The sequence below is a fragment of the Berghia stephanieae genome, chromosome 4 (assembly GCF_034508935.2).
Source record: "Berghia stephanieae isolate SIO BIC M18660-M18661 chromosome 4, UCSD_Bste_1.3, whole genome shotgun sequence".
In the NCBI taxonomy this organism is placed as follows: Eukaryota; Metazoa; Mollusca; class Gastropoda; order Nudibranchia; family Aeolidiidae; genus Berghia; species Berghia stephanieae.
In genome coordinates, this window is record NC_088363.1 from 47,839,449 (window position 1) to 47,864,448 (window position 25,000).

At 38.4% G+C, this 25,000-nt stretch overlaps 2 protein-coding genes across 24 annotated transcripts in view; one reads left to right on the forward strand and one right to left on the reverse strand.

Annotated features, from left to right (window-relative positions):
- Positions 1-25,000, reverse strand: part of LOC144970721 (neurobeachin-like) — a 187,989-nt gene that overhangs the window by 111,665 nt on the left and 51,324 nt on the right. The window lies entirely within an intron of this gene.
- Positions 19,019-22,866, forward strand: LOC144970720 (fucolectin-like). Its single transcript, XM_078910650.1, has 2 exons — positions 19,019-19,300; positions 21,647-22,866. The coding sequence occupies exons 1-2, from the start codon at positions 19,174-19,176 to the stop codon at positions 22,318-22,320; spliced, it is 801 nt and encodes a 266-aa protein (XP_078766776.1). The 5' UTR covers positions 19,019-19,173; the 3' UTR covers positions 22,321-22,866.

The window sequence follows — 25,000 nt, forward strand, 5'->3', positions numbered from 1 at the left end:
AAAGAAGGGAGAAAAAGAGGAGAGGAGAAAAGAAAAGGGAGAAAGAGAGAGAGAGAGGAAAAGAGAGAGAGAGGGGGGGGGGAGAGGGAGAGAGTCAGAATCTGTCAGAAAGTTTGAAATTTAATTCTGCCATTGAAGGGATAAGAGCCGGCGATAACGATTTCATTTTGACACCAAACACTATATTACACGTATAAAACTACCGTTCTATGAACAAACAGGCAACAACAACAACAAAAAAACAACATTAAAAACATTTTGGCCGGAAAACTTTTTCAATAAATGTCGATCGATTAAAATGACTCTCGTCAAAAACTCTTGGCAAAAACTCTCAGACCCGGGACTTTCGACTTCACGAAGTTCCAGATTTGAGAGTTTCTGGCCAAAACTTTAAAAATGTGTTATTGTTTTGTTTTTGATTTGTTTTTCAGAAAATGCAGTATAACAGTTAGAAATGACAGTCCGTTTCGTACAAAAGTCCCATCCAGACACAAAAACAGAGTTCCGCTAAAAGGATTACACTCAAATGTTTACAAAGTTAATCAAAAACATAAACTATAGTAACACACAACAGAGAGATCATTTACAAGGGAGCGGTGTATCACCTCCCAAAACTAATGAAAGAATTCGTTTGACTGTTTGATATTTGACTATTTCCTCCACAGCCAAGGACTCCAACCAAGGCCAGGGAACAACCAACCCCCCCCCCCCCCCCCCCCCCTCCAAATAAAATAAAATAAAGTAAAATAAAATAAAATAACCAAAAACAAAAACAAGTATATCTCTTTCCCGGAAAGAAAGCAGCCTGGAAAAGGAAATATATGATGATAAAAAATACAGCAAATATGACCTAGTCCCACCATCGGGGGTCAGAGGCGCACCCATAATTTATAGCATTCAATGCAGTTGACAAGACGAATGATTTTGTTTAAATTCTCCTTCGATTCCTTGCTCTTTTTATTTCATCCGTTAGAATGTTGTCATAATTTATATAGATCTATAGATTATCTATTTTTTTAGATTATAATTTACACTATGGTGTATTTATGCATATTGCATACGTATGGTGTGACACCGATGCATATTTAATGTGGAAGCGTGGCTCTGCGGCATGTTCTTTGCTTCGTACTCAAAAGATACAGAGATCGACTACCCGTCTGATGTGTCAACTCACCCAAACTCATTTTGCGGCGCTGAACTACGGCTGACGCCTGGGTTATCATTGGTCTTCCATTGGAATAGACCCTAAAGACAAATAACCCCTTCGGGATGAAAAGGGAATTTTTAAAATGTATTTAATTAATCTATTTATTTATTTATTGTTTTAAAATATCTTCAGTAGAATTGTTTGAGCTGTGGAACCCTTGGCGATAATCAAATATGAAAATACTGTGTCATAACTGATCTTTTCATTTATTTTTATCTGCCGGTCTGTAGGTCGGTCTCTTTGTTTGTCTGTCTGTCATCAATGGAACTATAGATTTATTTAGCCCTCATATAAATTTGTTTATCTGTTATTATCAATCTATCAATTTATTTATCTATTTACCTGTTTATCTATTAATTAATTATAAATATATCTATAAATTAAGTAAAACACCCACTGTTCTATCGTTTAATCAATAGAACCAAAAAGAAAACTATGTGTTAACTTAAACGTTTATAATATGATAGAGAAAATCGTGTGACAACTAGTCACCCATCTGGCGGTATACAAACAATAACAATGACCAGTGAGAGGTCAATTTCATTCCCGTTATTGTAAATAAACAAACAACAATGCTATCCGAGCGAAGGTTTGTCACAAATTTCATGTTTTCATTAGTCAAAAATCTTCTGTTTAATTTAACAAGTGAGCATGGTGAGAGAATGTGAGTAAAGAGCAATTTTCTAAGGCTTCAACTTTGTGTCGCGCATCGTCGTAAGGTCAAAGCCGCGTGTCATTCCTCAAGACCACATATTCGCACAATACAGTTTGATAGGACACGGCTGGCAAATTAGGGAGCAGGCACTGGTGTAAGATTTATTTCTGAAAAAGTGCGAATGAAACAGTACCAGACAATCAGAGAGACCAAAATTTAAAAAAAATATTTTTAAAATTCACCCCATTAAATCAGCCTGTCTCAACTAGGGTCATCAGGAGGTCTGGGGTTCAACCCCCAGACGAGGCAAGTTGATTATGTGGGGAGATCTATAGTTTTTTTCTAGTGTTTTTTTTTCTTTGGACTTTTCGAGGCAGACTCATTTCTTGAGATGGTTTTGTGCTTGGTTTTTGTTTTTGTTTGGGAGGGGGGAGGGGGCTGTTTGTTTCTTTTTTGTTGTTGTTGATTTTTGTTGTTGTTTTTTTTTTTGTATGTTTGTTTGTTGTCGTATTTTTTTTATTTTTTATTTTTTGGTTTTCCTTTCTTTTCTTCTTTTTTTTTTTTCAATTTTCTTTCTGCTTTGTCTGGCACTATTTCATACACACCTTTTCAGCCTTTCATAGGACACGTGTAAGGTACGATGATCCACGTGACAGTTATGTCATTTCCAATCATCCCAGACAGATTGTCAATAATTTAATATAGCGCCGTTTTGTAAAGACTGCGGTCAGTGGTTTAGCAAATCCCGCATTCATCTTCAGGACATTTGGTCACCCATAAGAGAACATTACATGCAAAGCCTTCATTAATTAATATAACCGTTATCAAAGGTTAATGTAAAGCACCATAAAAATCCGTTTATGTAAAGCATCATAAAAATCCGTAAACACTGAAGTGTGCAAGAAGACAAAGAAATTTAAAGGCACTTGCCACACTTTTAAGTCCTCTCAGCGACTAAGATCGGGAAGAAAGTACGGTACAAAACTCAAATGGGGGTAAGACGGCCGAGCGCATAAGGTGTTCCGCTTCCAAATCCAAGGACCCGGTTTCGAACCCTGCTAATGGAATTTTTTTTTCTTGAAGCAAGAAACTTATCTCCTTCTTTTCGCTATGCGACGCTTCACTGCAGCTGACGCCCAGTATATCTTGATCTTTTTCCCGAAATAGACACAAAACAAAATTTTCATTTATGATATGGAGGGGGGGGAGCAGAGAGAGAGAGAGAGAGAGAGAGAGAGAGAGAGAGAGAGAGAGAGAGAGAGAGAGAGAGAGAGAGAGAGAGAGAGAGAGAGAGAGAAGGAAGGAGTTTCGTATTTTACGGTTGAATTTAGACTTCAGGACCTGCAATACTTATGGTCAAAGTTACTTGAGAATGAATAAGGCAAAAGTAGATAAATAATAATAATCTCTTTAAAATCCCTTTATTCATCTCCATGGGGAAATTTGTCTTTAGAGTCTATTCCAAGGGAAGACTGAAATAACCCAGCGTGATGTGACTTGCTTAAGGCCACACAGCGCGGCGGGTGATCGAACTCGGTACCTTTTGGATACGAAGCAAAGACCGTAGCGCTGAGTCATGTTGTCCCATAGATCCCAGCTGAAAACCACCCCCTGTCCGAAGCTTACAACCACCATGACTGAGATGGACACCAGCACGAGATCTCAATTATTAGGAGAGACATTTCAGGCACATTCACTCAAAGAGGTGATTTATTGGGAAATAATTTTTAAAATTGAATGCTAAGCTGCTAGAAGCTGTGGACAGTATAAAGTATTCAGAGATATCGCATCAGCTTTGTGAAATTTCCTGAACCTTTTCACGATCAGAAAAGAGGAGATAAAACTAAACCATATGTTTGTGAAAATATATATAAGATTTTAACTTTATTAAACAGACCAGCATACAGGCATATCTGGAAATATGTATTATATTTAATACGTCTGCTTTTTAGATGCAAGGACACCTTCTATCAGATATGGAATCAAATCAGGTGTTTCTTAATTTCTGCAAAAGCGGCATACTTAAGTATTGAACAAAATTGAACAAAACCGTTTCAAAACCAACAAAAATGCTTAACACTGCACGGTTGATTTCTCACGTCTACATGTATTTTATGCAAATTATTCCCGTTTTAATTGTTTTTGTTGACTTCTGAAAAAGGGCTTTGAGTCCGAAACAATCCGTATAAAAATTTTCTTTTCTGAGCTGTTATACTAATTTTGTTTAATGATCTTGGAAAACAGAATCACCTTACGGCTCGGCGGCTCAGTTGTATGTTGTTTCATCTTTGTACAAAAGTCAAGCATTGTTAAGCTTGGTCAGTGGCCAATGGGTGACAAGGACCGTGAAAAATTCTGATCCCGATGTTGTGTCCTTGAGTAAAGCACGTTACCCAACGACAGGTGTGAAAATGTGCCTGGCTACAGGCAGTGACGGATATTGTAATAGTGTCAGAACAATATAGGACGCCCAGCAAGAGACTAATAATGTCTGAAATAGAACAATGGTTCTATATGGCCTGTTGGGCGAAGAAATCAAACACATTGAACCGCCTTGGGCATGGTAAGACCATAGAAATGTCTTATATCAATGTTCATGCTTATTCAAAAAAATTTTCTAAATTAAAAATACGCATAACGCCATTTATACACCTGACTTGCTGAACACACAGATTTGCAAACTTCATCATTTCAGTTTTTTTTCTCATCTTCAAATGAACCGACTCAGCCAGTCCGAGTATTAGTGTTCATGTGCTTATCCAAAATGTAATAAAAAAATAAAGTAAATAAAAATAAATGACACTTTTCCGAGAGTCATTAAGTCTTAATTTTGCTTGAAAGATTGAAACCACGTTGTTCAATATTGAATGGCAGAAAAAGAAAAAAAAAATACATAAAAAGGAAATAAGAATAATCAATTACCCCCCCCCCCCCTCCCTCCCCCTAACCACAAAAAAAAAAGAAATTAATTTAAAAAAAAAAAAAAAAATAATAATAATAATAATAATAAATTATATATATATATATATATATATATATATATATATATATATATATATATATATATATATATATATATATATATGGGTACTTTTAAATGAATAAAATCGACCGGTTTTATTATCACGAGATGGGATATAAAGACAATAAGTGGAATGATCTCGTTATTAATTGAAGAGTTTTGTACTTAAGACCGAAGGGCTAGAGTTCAGGTGGTCGCTGGTTCGGATAAGTAAGTACAAACCAAGCTCACTACCTTGCATAACACAAGAAACCCCCCGCCATTAAACCGTTTAGGAGATGGAACTGTATGGCATAATGGTATAAAAGCATGACAGATACTTCGACCAAATCAGAGGACACGATAAGAGAGAGACGGTGTGTTAGTTCAAGACAAGTTTCAGGACAATGTTTTGCAGTAGTATATCCCTTGTTCTATTTTGGTGCTCTTCCTGGACACACGCCTCCGAGGAGGGTGACGGCTGGTATTACAAAAACGTCGCCCTTGGAAAACCCGCCCTGCAAATTGATACGGAAGATGGCGCAAGTAAGACTTTATCCTTTGTCGTAATTTTCTGATTTTTAAAATTCGGTTTTGTGGTCTTGTGGTGCGACACAACCCGTACATATCTCCATTATTCCTGGTCCTGCTATGAAAGGGGCCGGGGTCAAAATTGACTCATTTTGGAGAAGGCCCTTTAGTTGACCAAGGTGTGGATGAGTACCTCGCGACAAGCGGTGACGGATATTCTAAGAGTGCTAGTACAAAACGGACGTCTAACACGCGACTAGTACTGTATGAGGTAAATGGAAATATGGTTCCCTGACATACTATTTGAAAGAAATTAGAAGCGCATTGAGCATGGTTACTTAATCCGTGAAAATGCGCTATATAAAATATGCTCTACCACTGGACTAATGGGACCGCCAATGTTATGATAACATGTGTTCAATTGTGTGAGACAATTTCCATCGTTAAAGAATAATATTTGCACATCAATAAAATGTATTTTGCGATTTCAACATGTTCAATTCGTATAAAAAATGCTTTATTTATTCACAAAGCAGATCATTTTAAAGGTTTTGATGTTTTTATGGCGCTTGCACATTTTAAGGTCATATCAATGCCAGTAAAAAGGAAGAAGATGGGATATTAAAGCAGTTCGCATCGTTGTCACTTCTATTGTTTGGTCCAAAATCAACCAAACTTAGCCCCGGAAAATGTGCATATACCATAACGATATTATTATTAGTAAATGTTACAGAACTAATTTGTTTCAAACAACTTTAGGAAAAATGCTTCTATCCAATTATATCGAGAACAATTCTTAAATGTCATTATCTCAATCCAATTCTCTACAAATTAATAATTAATAATATCAACATTATCAATTCTACCTTCTCCACAGATGCCACGAGAGCAACCGATGGGATAACTTTTGGTAACTTCAAATTGAATTCGTGTTCGGGAACGAAATCAACGAAAAACACGTGGTGGATGGTTGACTTATTGGGCCAGTATCAAATTTACGCCTTACGAATGAAGAACAGAAACTTAAATACCCACATCAAATTGACGGATTTCTACGTTTACGTGTCCGACACATACCCACTTCCGCTTCCTAATCAAAGAAGCACATTTAAAGGAGAGATGTGTTTGTTCCACGAAAATGCTCTGCCACCGGATGGTCCTCAATTTCTTACTTGCGAAAAGAACAAAGTGTTGAGAGGTCGGTACGTCTACGTGTACAAGCCTGGAAACACTGGGAATCTATTTCTCTGTGAGGTGGAGGTCCTGACGATATATCCTCTTAGGAACTTCAAGTTTTCTTTGACTAAAGGTAGACAAAGTAATGTGACCCCTTTCAAAACAAAAAGGTTAGCCAAATCTAGCTTAATTGGATGTGTAGTCTGGTGTTCAAAGTTGGACGACGCCAGTCTAGAGGTAATGCAACTCAACAAGGTCACGGGGGAATGTTCTTGTTTCCAAGTGACAACGTTCAAGGACATGGACGTTAAAGGAAACGTCACACTGAATGGGAATGTCGACATTATAACGACAGTACAGACAAATTATGGTTAAGATGCCCTATACGCTCAAACAGTTCTGACAGTTCAACAATAGCGTTCTTTAACTTATAGTTTGACAAATAAGACTAGGAATGTAGCACCGCCTAGTGAATTGTTAATAATATTCCAAGAGGCTAGATGATCCCATTGGTTGAACTGAGATTCGTCTTTGTAATTCAACGTAATTCTTTTTGAGACAGTGTCAGGCTGTGACTTTACGAAGGCTACGGTTCAACCCATGACTTGCCGGAAAATGGAATATCATGAGCTGACTACGTACGTCCAAAACACAAAGTAATGGTGATTTCTGAAGAAGAAAAAACGGTGATCGAAAACCTCAAGAATCGTGTTATGAAACACACACACACACACACACATACACACACACACACATACACATACTCAGACACATACACTATTTTGCTTTTCAAAAATCAGCACTCCAATAATTCACTGAAAATTTCATTCATGTCTCATTAACTTGTTGTCCTGGCGAGGTCAAACAAGACTCTTGAATTGTCCCTGAACGAGAAAAAACACTCTTGTACCTAATAATTTACTTCCATAGGCCTTAAACTAGTGCCGCGCTGAAGACCGGTCTGGACCGCGGTCCCACGGTCTTTTAGCTGTGAACCGAAGACCGGTCCCATAGGGGAAGACCGGCGGCGGTCCTCACTTCTTATCACCTTTCAACTAGTGCGGGGCGGTCCTTGCAAGGACCACGGTCCTACGGTCTCGCGCCATAGCCTACTACTTCCCCAGCGATTCGTTGCTTCGGTTGCCTATCTTCCACCAATCACCACCCATCCCACTTAATTAATCGCACCCACCCCTCTTTGCCATACACTAAACGACACAGACGACCATACAGGCAGACGACCACCAACCTCCACTCCGCAAACCGCCCTTTCGTGTGTGAGATGGGGGGAACAGGAGGCGCACGCCTTGGACGATTCCATTATACGGGGTAAATTTCAAAATTTACTACACCATAATGATCGCAATGACAATGATCTATGGTGAAGGCATGACCCCTCTTCTCTAATGGGTTATTGTTTGAAATGTATGTGACTACTAAAGATGTGTGTGCTTGTGTGTGTGTGTGTGTGTGTGTGTGTGTGTGTGGTGTGTCGAACCTAGCAAGTAGCAAATCCGATTTTTTGTTTTCTTTTGTCCATCTCTTGTCACCACTCCTTTCTATCGCAGTGTTGTCATTTAAAATAATACAATAATATTAAAATTTCGTTTGGTGTTTTTACTAATCAAATAATATGAGTTTCATTAGTTTCTTCCTTCCAAAAAACCCAGTTATAACGTCTGAATTTTAAAAAAGTCCAATAGTATATTTGGGGACCCCTATAGCTAAGTTGATAGAGCACTCTCTTTATACGCAAAGGGCCAGAGATCGATCCCGGGTGCAGTCGATTTTTTTCTGAATCCCTGTCTACTCAGCAATGAATGGGTAGCTGAGTTTGTTAGATCTGGCGAAAAGTCACCATCGACCCCTCTTATTACCTCATCCACCCCCTCTTATTATAACTTCACGTCTCTCTCTTACTCTTCAATGCTCGCTGCCCTCTAATGTGTGTTGTTGGGGGGGGGGGGGGGGGGGGGGGGGTAGGAGTTGCGTGTGTGTATCAACGCCACGAACAACTCGATCAACGCCTTGGGCGATGCCATTATCTCCGTTAATGGGGATAAATTTCAAATTTTATTAAATTATCGAAGTAACAATGAAGTACGGTGAGCAAATAAAGAAGGCATCACCCCTCTTCTCTAATTAGGTTACAATTTGAAATGAGTGTGACTACTCCGTGTGTTTTACTCCTGTAGACCACGGTTTTCATCGTGTAGCGGTCTTTAACGGTTCAAGAATGAACGATCCCACGGTCTCAAAGGTCAAACCGGTTCGAATTTCCAACAGTCTCTCAGGAATGTTCAATGTCGAAAAGGACCGGTCCTAGGACCGGTCCTTGCGGTCTTCATTTCCCAAGGACCGTAGGACCGTGGTCCTTAAGCTTGCCAAGGACCGCCCCGCACTACCTTAAACAGCCACCTAAGTGATTAAGATAAAGTCGTTTTATAATTTCACTCTCCGTCAATAATTCATGAACATCCATTTTTTTTTCTTTCAAATTATACACAACCCCTATGATAATATAAAATAAAATGTATTTCTTTTTTAATGTCCCCTCTCCGCCTTTCCTTTTTTATTATGTGTGGTTTTGTATCTTTTTTTTTTTCACTTCCTTTACTTTGCACCGAGGATGGAGAGAGAGAGAGAGAGAGAGAGAGAGAGAGAGAGAGAGAGAGAGAGAAAGAGAGAGAGAGAGAGAGAGAGAGAGAGAGAGAGAGAGAGAGAGAGAGAGAGAGGAGGGAGGGGGATTACTCCGTAATGTTTTGTTTGTGTTATTGTTCTTGATTTGTTTTTTGTGTTGTAATATTCTAAATAATGTCAACGTGTGAATTTGAAATAGTAATCGCAGATAATGGGTCGAATCCCGATGTGGGCGGCGCACAATTGAGTCCTCATTCTTTCACCGCACTCTGGTGTAATTTGAGTACGTGTTCGGCATCAGTGTTGTCTTAATTTTTATTTTGTCCGTGTGTGTGTGTGTGTGTTGTTTGTTTTTATTGGAAGGGGGGGGGCGGTATTTAATAGCGCCTTATGTTTGTTTTTTTTTTTGGTGGGGTTTATTTTTTAAATTTGATTTTAATTTTTATTTATTTTTTTTTTGGGGGGGGGGTGGTTCTTAACTCACTCAATCCTAGAGATTTTTGCTACTTTTCAAAGTTGGAAAAATGTATTTAAAAAGAGCATGTACATAGATAATTTTATTGAACTACCATTAACATATAAAAACTATAAAACATTAGCTTTGATACTACGCCTGTAATTCGTTTCAGAAAAATGCAATGCATAGGCACGGGGTAAAAGTATCCCGGGTAAACTATGGATATTGTCGGTGTTAGGGTTGAGTGAGTAAAGGGTTTTACGACACATTTAGGTCATTTCAACGCGAGTAAAAAGGAGGACAATTGGACAATGAAAAGAATTAAGAATTACAATTTTTAAAAAACACACAAATCAAAGTAAGACAACGGGGAATTGTTCAAATATTCCAAGATACAATATCAGTGTACAGAGTTTGAGATCACCTAAAAGACTCATCTTGACTCCGACACAGTCTCCCGCTAAGAGGAATACACTCAAACTCAAATGTTTACATAATATAATAAAATAATATATCCAAACCAGAAAACATAACCAACGATACATAGCAGAGAGATGATTTACAGCGGGGGGGGGGGGGGGATCATCTTCCAAAACTATTACTAAATAGCAAAGGACTCCGGCAAGGGCCTGGACAAAACCAAGCAATTCCATTCCTAGACAAAGACAAGAATCTTGGAAAACAGATGCAAGGGGATAGAAGACACAGCAAGTGACCTACTGCCCAATATGGAAGGTCAAAGGATCCACCCAGGTAATAGTGTCTTACAATAGTCCTATAACAAGTCTGCTGTTATATTGATTATATAAAGATCAAGTTGTTTTTATAAATTATGATAAGGAAAAATATCAAGTTGTGTTTATAAACCATGATACGGATTTTCAAAACGATAGACCAAGTGAGACCGAGATGTATACATATGAAGCACAATTATGGGCATAGTTTAACATTGTTATAATGGACAATATTTTGCGTCATTTTTTGAGATTTCCGTTACAACAATGGCCCAGAATGAATTAGGTCATCAGACCTGAAAACAAGTACACACCGAGAGAGACCCAACTCATCAATACAGTCCAACAAATAACAAAAGCGTTTGCTGAAAGCGACAATTTATTATTTTTAATTTACAGGATAAGATTTTTTATAAAGCCTTCGATAACATACTACACAAAAGTCTGCTCAAGAAATGGAAATAGTAAGGACCACGAACCAGTAACATGGCTGAATAAGACTTACTTTAACCTCCAAAGTCACAGCTAATATATAGCTGCGTGATCGGACTCAAACAAGAAATAGAGAGTACCATCTGGAGTACACGAGGCTACTAATTTGTGGCCACTTTCCTACATCAATTGTATTGTTGGTTTGGGCAACAACCTATCCCATCAGACAAGTCTGAAATAATTGCAGATTAGAGACGTCTATTTATTCGTGACAACAGGAGATCAAAACGATAAAAATGTTCTCCAGAAAAATTGTATAATGGCCAAACACGCGGCAAATTCATTTCCATATTAAAAAGTACTCGATGATGCCAATCTCCACCAAGAAAAATACAATGAGCTTTGACTTTAAAATATGAGGTCAAAAACTGTTTAAGATGAAAAGCACATTGGAGTCCATCCCACCATATTCGTCATATTGTCTACAAAGGACTAGAAACTCCTGTATTCCATCAAATGAAACCTTCATAGATGCCCAGAAAAGATATAAGCACGGGCACACACCTAACTCGCGTATATAATGACATCACTTGACGTGACCTCTGTGCAATAAAGGTAGAAAAAGTAATGTGACGCCACTCCACACAGAACGGTTAGCCAAGCCTACATTAATTGAATGCATTGTCCGGTGTTCAAAGTTGGATGGTGTTAGTCTAGAGACCATGCAACTCAACAAGATCACCGGGGAATGTTCGTGTTTCAAGATGAAGGAGTTCGAGGACACTAACGTTGCTGGAAATGCAAATTTGAACCTAAATTTCGACATCTTGATAGCAGAACAAACAAGTTACGGTTGCATCTTCCAGAAAGTCAATTCAGCTCCATGCGTTGCCGATACAGATGATGTTTTCAAAGCGGATATGGCCAAATATTTATCAATTAACATGACATAGCACCAGCCCCCCCCCCCCACCCATGCCACAAGCCCAGTGACAGCCAAGATAATTGTAACATCTTCCACCCACCCCCACCCCTCCCCAAATGACACCAAAAGGCAACGATTTAACTTTTAAAAAAGACCGGCTACCTCAACAGTCAAATAATCTCTGATAGTAGCAATTTTCTTCAGATAAATATTAAACATTTTACAAAGTTTATTGATTTGTGACTGCATGGATAAATTGTTATCAAAATATACACCAAGGCTTTTAAAATATAAAAAGGACTGTATATGACATTCATGATATTCAGAGTGAATGTTGGTAAAACTTTCTATTTTTCCAATAGTATTTCCTCATAATAATAATTTTATCTTTTCATCATTTAGATATGCTAGAATTTTATGCTGCATCCCATCTTCATGAACATCCGCCATGGATAATTTTTCAGTAAGACAGTATTCCTCCACCTTGGAGACTGACCGTTGGCAAATTTCTAAACGACACGTTTTCAGACAGGTTCATTGGGAGAGATTGACTCAATTGCCTGGCCGCCTGGATCATCAGACCTTTCTCCGTATAACTTTTTTCTATGGGGCTACATCAGAGGCATTGTTTATTCAGCTCGCATACCAGATGAAAAATAGAGCTGTCATTGAATCCATTACGCCACAAAAGTTACAAAACACACTGAAAGAACTCGAAAGTATGTTGATTTTGCATTTAGGTAGTCATGACAACCATTCTAAGGCACAATGAGTAACAATAATGGTAAACAAAGTGTAAAGCATCTATGTGCTCATAATTCCATGTTTAAAGTGTATTAGCTGTAACGTTCTTCTGTTAAATATGTTATTAAACATGGAAATAATTTATGGACACCTGTCTAATAATATAAGAATGTTAAAAGTGTCGTTCAATTAGGAATAATTAATAAGAATCGTTTGAGGGATAGAATAAAGAGTGCCTGCACTCTAATACTTTGGAATCCTGTAAGCCAATGCATTCCTTGCGTACACGTCCAGAATTCTAAAACGCAAGAATTCAAAAGTCCCATAATGTACTAGATGGCGTTAAAATCAAAGAAGACCGTTTTACTCCACAACATTCTTGACACATAGATGTATAAACTGCATATTATATAAGAGCCAACAAAAAATTAGTTGACATCGATTTGTAGAAAGCGTATTTCACTTGTATAATATGCGACAAAAATATTACTTTCAAAACAAACAACAAAAAAAGAAGAAAGAAAGAAAGAAAAATAAGAAAGAAAGAAAGAAAGAAAGAAAAAGAAAAAAGAAAAGGGGAGGGGGGAATGAAGAGAGACAACTTCCCATGGAAATATGGATCTGACAAAAGACAAGACTCCAGTTATGGCCTTGACAAAATCAAATACTTTCTCATTTCACTACACAATTTTTTTAAAGGCAAAAAATTGCAAAGAATAGACAACAAATTCTAGGTGTGCATTGCGATATTCTGACAAAATATAATTAAAAAATTATACGAGTCTTACCTTGGGAAGACGAAGTATGATGATAATTATTCCGTCTCTTAATGCTGAAGGAGTCAATTGGAGGAAGCGCTGCGTCACGTGATCACTATTTAACTCCGAAAAAGCTGCCCACAACAAGTGTGTAGTAATGATAATACACAACTAAACTAAGTACTCTATGAACTTATCCCGCGATAGGTTACACATGTGTAATATATAGCACAATTTCACCGAAAAACAACAATAATACTCAATATAGAATTATAATCATATTAATAGTAAGGGCAAGGGAGGGAAGGGCAATTGACTCCTTCAGCATTAAGAGACGGAATAATTATCATCATACTTCGTCTTCCCAAGGTAAGACTCGTATAATTTTTTAATTATTCCGTCTACTTTAATGCTGATAGGAGCCACTTGGAGATTTCAAAGCAGGGCAGGTTTTGAGGATAGTACTGAATTTGCAAAAGATTCCGAATGAGATTCAATGGGCTTTTTATAGAATCGAGCAAAGGTAGACTCCCTTTTCCATCCTGCCGTATTAAGTACATGCCATATATCTACACCCTTAGCTGCTGAAGAACAAGATGCTGATCGTGTGCTGTGTGCTTTAAATATGTTAGTATCCACTCCTGACTTGGTTAGGATAAGTCTAATCCAACGTGACAGTGTATCCTTGGAGACTCCTAAGTGAGGGCTAAGGGTGCTAATAAACAATTTATTAGAAGATCGAAGTGGTCTAGTCCGTTTCAAGTATGCTCGTAGATATGTCATAACACAAATCCGCCTGTCCTCATTAAATGCATGGAGTGTAATAATTGTTTGAGGATTAGAAGGCGAGTTATGTTTAAGCAATTTACTAATATGGAATATAGCTTTGCTATCATGAATAGATAAACAAGATGATTCAATAGTCATGGCATGAAATGATTGGCACCTATGTCCCGTAACAAGAGCACATAGCATAAGAAGTTTGGCTCCTAACATAAAAAGGTTAAGATCACGAGCAGGGGAAAGTGATCTTAAATAATTTAACACAGTAGATATGTCCCAAACAGTAGTGTAACGGGCACGAGTGGGTCGAGAATGAAATACACCTTTCATAAATCTACACACTAGCGGATCTGAACCGGTCTCGTTCAATGTTGACACTGCTGACCTCGCTGTATTGATGGCACTGTATCCCAATCCAGATTGAAATAATATTGTCAAAAAAGCTATAGTAGTCTGAACATTTTTACTCATAGGGTCCACCCCATCAGCATCACAAAACTGGATAAATTTCAGTAAGTAACTATTGTACTGTTTTTGGGTGTTGCGACGCCAACTTTTCATAATTATTTTTAAGGCGTGCTTGGAAACTCCTTGTTTCCGGATTTTTGCCCTGATAAGAGACAAGCCATCAACTTTAGTTTTGGATACAAAGGGTGCACAGCTGCCCTGTCTGATGCCAATGTCAATAGGTGTTTTGAGGCTTTTAGATGGACCGGGGGCGCTATCAGCATAGTCATAAGTTTGGGGAACCAAGTCTGTGTTTGCCAAATTGGTGCTATCACCAACGCTCGCGATACTTTGTCTTGTTGTATCTTTTGTAGAGCCCTGGGGATCATATTGAATGGAGGGAATAAATACACAAATCCAGCCCATAAATGATAAAAGGCATTAATGGCACAGGCAGATGGGTCAGGATATAACGACATATATTTGGGAATAAGAAAATTGGTTCTAGAAGCAAAAAGATCAATTTCTGGATTTCCAAAATGATCACAAAGCTTATTGAACTCTGTTCGATTAAGCGACCACTCAGTATGAATAGATAATTTTCTACTATAATCATCAGCAATGGTATTTTCCACTCCGGGAATATGACATGCTGAAATCCATATTCCCCTGGTTTTGCACCATAAAATTAACTCTCGTGTGATGTCATTGCATTTAACTGAATGGGTTCCCCCCATGTTATTAATGTAAGAAACAGCTGTCATATTATCTACTTCTACCCGAATGTGACAATTGGAAATATCTTTGCACAAAGATTGAAGTCCTAAATAAACTGCTTTTATTTCTAGAACGTTGATGTGATCCATCTGCTCTTCTTCCGTCCACATACCCTGTGTGGCAACATCATTCATAATTGCTCCATAGCCATGACCTGAAGCATCAGTTCTCATCACAAAAGAAGGGTTATCTACCGTCACATAAAACCTGTGTAACACCAGTTGAAACATTCTCTGCCAGCACCTTCCCTTTCACTTCTGTCCTGCCTACCACATTCTCGAAATATGAGAATGCCTGCTCCATCATCCCTGCATCTCTACTACTGCCTGGCACCATATCAACTGACCGCGAAAGGTCAGCATTACATTCTACATCTTTACTGCCTGACCGCGAAAGGTCAGCATTACTTACATCTTTACTGCCTGATCGCGAAAGATCAGACTCAATGTCATCATTACATATTGGCCGCGAAAGGCCAATATTGACATTAGCATCTTCCTCCTCCATTTCATTAAAACGGTCAAAGGCCTCCTTCATTTGGCTCACCACTGGCACCAATCCCATCAACACACTGAGTTGCTGTTTTATTTCATTAAAGTCCAGTTCACTGCTACCAACGCTACTACTACCAGCACCAGAAGACAATAGAGAATAAAAATTTTTTTTTTCGCGGCGGTGGTGGGGTTTGAACCTGCGACCTTATTGGTACGACAACTCCGCCTGGCAGGTGAGAGCGTGGCTCTACCGTGTGAGCTATCCACGAACACAAAAATATTCGTTTCAAACTCAAAGTCATTACTAGATCCCTCTCTCACCCACTTCTTGAGACCGCCGATTCGTTCGTACACCACCATCGCGAATAATTTTGACCAGCAGTTAAGCCTAATAGCCAATATTCTCAACACAAACATATAACATAGAAACGATTGAGACATTGAGTATGCTCCGGTGTATGGGGTGAATTTTTAATTCAGAAAAGTGAGTGGAGCAGGCACTTATGTTGGTAACAACAAGATATGAAGTGAATAGAAAAGTGCCAGAAGACAATAGAGAATAAAAATTTTTTTTTTTTTTTCGCGGCGGTGGTGGGGTTTGAACCTGCGACCTTATTGGTACGACAACTCCGCCTGGCAGGTGAGAGCGTGGCTCTACCGTGTGAGCTATCCACGAACACAAAAATATTCGTTTCAAACTCAAAGTCATTACTAGATCCCTCTCTCACCCACTTCTTGAGACCGCCGATTCGTTCGTACACCACCATCGCGAATAATTTTGACCAGCAGTTAAGCCTAATAGCCAATATTCTCAACACAAACATATAACATAGAAACGATTGAGACATTGAGTATGCTCCGGTGTATGGGGTGAATTTTTAATTCAGAAAAGTGAGTGGAGCAGGCACTTATGTTGGTAACAACAAGATATGAAGTGAATAGAAAAGTGCCAGAAGACAATAGAGAATAAAAATTTTTTTTTTTCGCGGCGGTGGTGGGGTTTGAACCTGCGACCTTATTGGTACGACAACTCCGCCTGGCAGGTGAGAGCGTGGCTCTACCGTGTGAGCTATCCACGAACACAAAAAATTTTTTATTCTCTATTGTCTTCTGGCACTTTTCTATTCACTTCATATCTTGTTGTTACCAACATAAGTGCCTGCTCCACTCACTTTTCTGAATTAAAAATTCACCCCATACACCGGAGCATACTCAATGTCTCAATCGTTTCTATGTTATATGTTTGTGTTGAGAATATTGGCTATTAGGCTTAACTGCTGGTCAAAATTATTCGCGATGGTGGTGTACGAACGAATCGGCGGTCTCAAGAAGTGGGTGAGAGAGGGATCTAGTAATGACTTTGAGTTTGAAACGAATATTTTTGTGTTCGTGGATAGCTCACACGGTAGAGCCACGCTCTCACCTGCCAGGCGGAGTTGTCGTACCAATAAGGTCGCAGGTTCAAACCCCACCACCGCCGCGAAAAAAAAAAATTTTTATTCTCTATTGTCTTCTGGCACTTTTCTATTCACTTCATATCTTGTTACTACCAGCACCGTAACTGCTCCCCTCCGTTTTCTTTCCTTTACCTTTCCCCTTCACACCTCTTACACTTCCTTTCCCAACACATTCCTTCTCGCTCGCCCCGTCTTTCACTTCACCACCTCCTTTCCCTTTCTTATCGTCCGCTCGGCTACTCTCGATTGTTTCTTTCTCCATCACTGACTCGGAACCAAAAATGGCGTTCATTGTTTGTAAACAAAGGGACCGAGATGGCAGGCGATAAATAGGTGTTAAACTATTGTTTAAAATTGCACAAGTTTTACGAATATATACACTATCCAGATGAATGAATTCACAACATATAAATTGAACACAATTCCGTTTGAAAATATAGAATAATAATAATATAGAATTTAAATCAAATTGAAGTTGGTGGGCTCCAGTGATCAACGCTAAAGCAACGCTAAAAAGTGATCACGTGACGCAGCGCTTCCTCCAAGTGGCTCCTATCAGCATTAAAGTAGACGGAATAATTATCTTCATTTTAGCCAGAAAACTTAACGCTTAAAATATCGACCGATTAAAATGACGTCAAATCTTCGACACACACACACACACACACACATACACACACACACACACGCACACACACATTCACACACACATACAAAGTGAAACGTGAGGCATTTGACAGATTGATGGCAATTCTCTGGCCCCGTACATCTTTGAGAACTGGCATTATAATGCAATTGAGAAAATCAAACATAAATTCACAGAATAGCAGTTGTCTTCAGAAGAAATGTACTGCATAGATATCCACTCGATATCCAAAGTTGAAAAGTATAAAGAAGAAAATAACGCATTTTTACCAAGAAAATGTACATTTTCAAGTTTATGCATGGGGCTCCAGAATTTTAATGACCGATGTTTGAAGCAAGTCGAGTGTTATTCTAATCGATCAATAATTGAGGTAAATATTTTAAAACGACCGTTTATATAAAGCAATATCCATTCATTTACAAGAGACCCCTAGCCACTAGCAACATTTAACATGGAGAACGAGACATGACACACATCGCGTGTGAGGCGACATTGCTATTTTTTCCGACGGAGACAACAGTGTTAACGGCCAGGTACTCATTTTACACCTGAGTATTAAGAGAGAATGTGAGTTAAGAGCATTTTTCAAAGACTCAACAACGGGCCGCTGTTTTTGGCAAAAATGAAAATGAAGTCTTTATCAGAGTGTGGTAATTGTCGATAGACAGGTTATTTGGCCACAACCATGCGAGGAACCGCCGCTACCTCATTGGTTTTGGGTTCGAAACTATATATGTGGAATCGCTTACTTCTGTTAAGACAGACAGAAAGTAAAAACTGAAATTATATAACAGGTGAATCAGAAAAATAAAGTGCAAGGAGATAAAAGAAATCATTACCATCATCCGATTGTCATCAAAATCGTCATCAAAATCATCATCATCATCATCATTATCATCACCATCACAAACACCACCACTATCACTACCACCATCATCATCAGCACAGCAGCATTATCATCATAATTAATAAAGCGAAACAAAAGAGAATGAGAAAAAAAGCATTAAAAGGGGCGACGGACATAAAATATTGCATGTCGATAACATCAAGAAAGATGATACAGAAGAATGACAGCTAACTTCGTTACTCATTCAAGACATTAGAACCAGCTCACATCACTTGACAATGCATAAAACAAGCAACTGACGCCATTAACCTGTTTGTTTTGTTTTTTTACGAGAGAATCTCATCGCCTGACATAATTCACAAGGTATAAAAGACATTGCGGGACTTTCCACCAAAGCCATTTTTTGTTGTTGGAAAGCTGGGAGAGTACGGCTGTTTCAGATCAGGTCTGAGACCGCTGACAATGTTCTGGAATAGGATATTCCTTTTTCTTCACCTGTATCTATCCTTGACGCATGCCTCGGGCTGGAATTACAAAAACGTTGCTTTAGGAAAACCCGCTAAACAGATTAATACCGACAGGGGCGCAGGTAAGAAATTTATTCTCTAATAAAATTGGCTTTAAACGAAAAACCCTTGTTGTTTTTGTTTTTAAGGGTTTTACTGCGCTTGCAACACATTAAGGTCATATCAGCGCCAGTAAAAAGGAAGGAAATGGGATAGTAAAAAGTTCTAGAATTACAATTAAAGCACCCAAGAAAAGGGGAATTGGTTCAAATAGGGAACAGATGTAGATTCCAAGAGCACACTATCAAAGTGCTTAGTTTGAGATCACCTAAAAGTCTCATCCTGATAGAAGCACAGGTCCCAACTAAGAGGAATACACTCAAATGTTTACAAATCATGTAATATAATATGTAAACTAAACATAACACAATGCATAACAGAGAGATGATTTACAAGGAAAAAAAATATCATCTCCCAAAACTATAACTATACATTCGACTGTTTCCCTCCCAGCCAAGGACTCCGGCTAGGGTCAGGACAAAACTAAGTAATCTCATACCAAGACAACGACAGGAAACAATTGGAAAACGGGTATGGGGGGATAGAAGACACAGCATGTACCTCCCTGCCCACTATGGGAGGTCAGGATCCCCACCCAGGAAAAACCCTTCTTGTCTTGCATAACAAAAATATTTTTAACATAATTTAATTAAGTAACATTTTGTCTCGATTCCTCGCAGTTTAGTTATCTCGTTTGGACATCAGCTAGCTGGCCGGTAAGACATGGAGCAACACAATATGGTCGGTTACCTGGAAGCCGTTTTTAAACATTAAAAAACATACCGTGGAATGGGCTAACACAAGCCCGGACTGGTTATTTCAATGTCAAGATAATGTATCACATAAGATATTTAAAAAGTAGACTTCCACGGCCTCTTTCATCTAAAGATCATTCAATTTTTAGACCAAATGGTTTAGTTAGAAACACTGACATTGTGCAGTGAACGAAACTTGGCTTGGACGTTTATTTGTTTGTTTGTTTTTTGTTGTTTTTTTGTTTTTGTTTTGTTTTTTTTTTTGTTTTTTTGCTTTGTTTTGTTTTTGTTTTTTTTTTTGTTGTGGGATTTTTCTTTGTCTTTTTTTTTTTTGTCCCTTTGTAAAAGATAGGAGGAAATTAATAATTATAGGATAGCCAACCTGCAACCCCTAGAAGTGATTCAGGAATATATTTTTCCCTGCTTTTTCCAGGCTCTGGGGAGAACTTTAAGGTAGTATTATCAAGCATGCTCATCAAATCTAGACCAGTTACCAAAACCAGTAGTGTGTTCGATGAGGGATATGCCGGTATCTGTGGAGACCATGAATCGGCAAAGCTTTCAAATTCTAAAAGAAATGACTTATTGAATAATAAAATGTGTACAAGTACATTGCTATAACCTTGACCTACAGTACAGTTTTCATAAACGAAACATACAAATTCTAAGCCGATCGTTCGCAGGTTGGGTAATGATTACGCGGAAGAATACATGTTGGGTTGTTGTCCTGTTCACCTGGATATTTCTCACGGTCTTTTCCCGGTCCAAGGCAATTTTCACCGATTTTCCCGACTTTTCCCGGCCGGGAATTTTCAAAATAAAACTCCCGGCTTTTCCTGGTTTTCCCGGCCCACTTCGAGGCCTGTTTATTAACTGGAAAAATTCGTATCAAAAAGTTTGACCGGAAAGCTCGTCCTTCAAAAACCAATCGATTTAAATGACCCCCATCTCTGGAAGTCTCAGGTTTGAGAGTTTTTGCCAAGATGAGGTTCCCTTAAATCGATCGATATTTGAAGGACGAGTTTTCTGGCCATGTGAACTATTTGGCAGGTCAAATAACTAAACACAAAATTAGTCTTGAATTAACATTGCTGTAACGAAGAAAATTTTGAGTCCCAAACCAATTTGGTCTATCAGGCCTGCAAATAAGTACACGTCGTTCCTCATCATCGTTCAATGTATTGTAAGGAGAAATGCGAAATCGTTTTGTTTTTGTTTGTTCTTATTTTTTGGGTTTTTGTTGGGGTTTTTTGGGTGGGGGTTGGTTACTGATGCAATACCATCGGTGTAAACTGAGATTTTGCGCATGGATAATGTCTACGTCAGTCGTATCATTGACATAAAAATAGATCTATAATGCTGATGTAATACATCGTGCCTGCAAGAGTGCAACGATTATAAGAAAGGAGAAGACTAACTTGACTGACACAACTTCCGCATTGCAACCGTCTTCACTTTGTAATCTTCAGGTTTGCACGAAGAAAAGACCCTAGTTGAACATCCCCATGTATAAATTAATTCACATTTATTATCATCATCATCATCATCGTTATTACTATCATCATCATCATCATCATCATTATTATTATAATTATTATCTCTTCTTTCCTCAAGCTGCATCGAGGGCAAACGATGGAGACGCCAATGGGAGATTCCTTGCCGGTTCGTGTTCGGCAACTAAATCTACCAAAAACACGTGGTGGCTGGTTGACTTAATGGGCCAATATCAAATCTATGCTTTAGAAATGACGAATAGAAACGGCGACACTTATAGAAAGTTGACAGATTTTTACGTCTACGTCTCAGAGACGTATCCTCCTCCCCTTCCTGACAATAGAAACCAATTCAAGGGTGAGATATGTTTGTTTCACAATGGACCCATACCACCCAGTGTCACTCAATTTCTTACATGCGAAAACAATAAAGTGTTGAGAGGTCGGTACGTCTATATTTACAAGCCAGGAAATACCGGATATTTAATCCTTTGCGAAGTGACGGTTCTGACAAAGGGACCTCTTAGAAACTTCAAGTTTTCTTTGCAAAAGGATAGAAAAAGTAATGTGACGCCATTTCGCACCAAATGGTTGGCCAAGCCTAGTTATCTTGGATGTGTCGTTTGGTGTGCAAAGTTGGATGACGTTAGTCTTGAGGTAATGCAACTCGACAAGAACACTGGGACATGTTCGTGTTTCAAAGTGAAGGAGTTCGAGGACATGAATGTAATAGGAAACGTCACACTGAATCGGAATGTCGACATCATAATGACGATAGAGACAAATAATGGTTAAAACTTTCAAAGGTTCAAGTGGTTCAGATAGATCAGATCATGCCGGAAATAGAAAGCTTTCTGAAATGTCTTATGTCTTCAAAACAGATATAGCTGACGTTGGTTATTTTACCGACATGTGTCGGTGGTTAAACAGTACTTATAACAACGTCAAACGATGGTGAACGTGGTCAGTGAAAGGATATGTGACAATTGCCGGGGACTATAGCCCTGCATAGTGTTCTGGGACAAGACACGTTATACATTACTCCACTCAAATTAGACGTGAATGAGTAGCAGGCTATTATCGTGTTAAACTAAAAATAACCCCCAATAGACGAATTGGATGTATTTAAAGTGACTGTTAAAGTGAAGGATGACAAAGGTCGCAAAACTCTGGGCCTAGTCTTGTGTCGTTGGATTAAACACGGTATGCATTACTCTCCTCAACGTGAGTCCAAAAGAAGACTATTGTAAAAGTGGAAGGTCTAAAGAAGGCCTTGAGGGCGATTTGTCAGGCGTAAAACGGAAATGTGATTCCATATGACTTGCTGGAGCTGGAAGTGTAAATAAAGCCTTACTTGTTTTTAAAAACTTGGGGTCTTGTGGTATGACACTCGCTTTCAGATCGGAAGGTCCTGGGTTCAAGCCTCGCTCGACGCATAGTTGAGTCTTTGGAAAAGGCTCTTTACTCACATTCTCCCACCGTACTCAGGTGTAAAATGTACCTGGCCGTCAACAGCATTGTCTCTGTCGGAAAAAATGGTTATATCGCCTAACATGCGTCCTGTCTCGTTCTATATGTTACGTGTTGCTATTGGTCGTTTGTAAAACGCTTTGAGCACGGTGAGTGGATATTGCGCTATATAACTTTATTTCTTTAATCATTTTTTTAAGGTAACAGATTAAAAAGGTACATTGACATGTATTGTGACTGTCATCAGTGGCGTGGGAGTGTCCTGTCTTTGTGAGGATAAGAACGACATACCCGAGATATTATGAAGAGATTTGCTTAAACGAATCCGATCAATCAATGGGCTTCATTTCAGTTAAAGCAGACTTTTTTTCTGACGCAAGGCAACGAATTTTATATGGTTGTCTCTTTGAGGCTTCAAGCCACGAGGGAGATTTCGAACAGACTACCTTGTGTAACCCTGCTCTAGTTCAAGTAGAATTATATAAGACTGACAAGGTCCGATAATAATGGAAAGAAAACCATGGGCTTATCTACCATTGATTTAATGGAGAATGTTTTCGTTGATTTGATATATTAATTAGCAATAATGGTAGTAAATATAATTTATTTCTATGACAATAAAGTTCCACAATTGATGATAACAAGCAATTAACACTCCATTCCTCATTTACATCCCTCAATTACGTTCCCTCAATAGATTCATCTTTACAATCTGAATTAATTTTGCTCAATAATTTCACCTTCAAACTTTTGAATAGAGAGGTTTGGAAGATCATACGTATCACGTATCGGGTATATCTATCACATGATCATTCTCATTATAAGTAATACGATTTTTGAATGGAAGTCAGAATGGAAACATGTCCGTAACTCATATAAAATCGCATACCGGCACTATGTTATTTTTTAAGTTTAACGAGAATAAACATAATATGATGGATTCGTGATGCGAAATACTTATGATCTGCTAAACTTCTCTATCACGTAAATTTAACACGTTAATTATATTTTAAAATCTTATATTTTTATAACAAAATTGAGCTTTTATATAGCGCAATATCCACTAAACGTGCTCAAAGCGCTTTACAAGGGGTCCCTGGCCAACAGCAACACTTAACATGTAGAACGGGACATGACGCCTGTTAGGCGATATTACTATTTTTTCAGACAGAGACAACGCTGTTAACGGCTAGGTACTCATTTTACACACGATTACGGTGAGAGAATGTGAGTAAAGAGCCTTCTCTAAGGACTCAACTATGCACCGAGCGAGGCTAGAATCCAGGACCTTCCGATCCGAAAGCGAGTGCCATACCACTAGACCACATAGCCGCCGCACATATCATATGAAATAATAATAATAAGGACATCTTGAAAGTAAAGATTTTGGGCCTCCATTTATGCCCATCACCCTCATAATAAACGTCTGTGCTTTTATAACAAATGTTCAAAATGATTATCTTATTCATATTTGATTTGATTGATTGAATAACTAATCAATACCAACTTATTGCTGACACGCTTTGAGTATATCTGCAGAGGGGTTTACTGAACTTCTAAGAAGCTGGTAACGGAATTCTTCTTATTGAGTTAATGCAGTATTTAATGTTTTAAGATAATAATTACGCCCTTCCGCAGGCATCGTTAGATGCTGTCACTAAGGCACTACATGGGGAAATATAGATAATCCATGAAACAAACGTCTGGTGTCAACAGGAATCATCCTTATTGTCCACAGCGAGAAAATTGGGGGTTAATTTTCTTACCCATGAAAAATAACCGAAAGTGTCTGAAGCGGGAGTCGAATCCAGGACCTTCAGGGTTACAATGCAATGGCTAAACCAGTCGGCACATTCCCCGATTTTAATCGAATAAAATGCAATGATGTTGAACACCTTGATACATATTTATAAATTTTAATAACTACTTGTAACTCTGAGCATGGATACAAATTGGTGACCAATTGATCAGTACGTGTAATTAAAGTATTGGGTGAATGATGTTG

What these genes read in the sequence shown, in the direction of transcription:
- LOC144970720 (XM_078910650.1), top strand. Translation starts at nt 19,174, where the DNA reads ATGTTCTGGAATAGGATATTCCTTTTTCTTCACCTGTATCTATCCTTG. An exon ending in TAATACCGACAGGGGCGCAG is followed by an intron (nt 19,301 to 21,646) that starts GTAAGAAATTTA and finishes TCTTTCCTCAAG; the next exon opens with CTGCATCGAGGGCAAACGAT.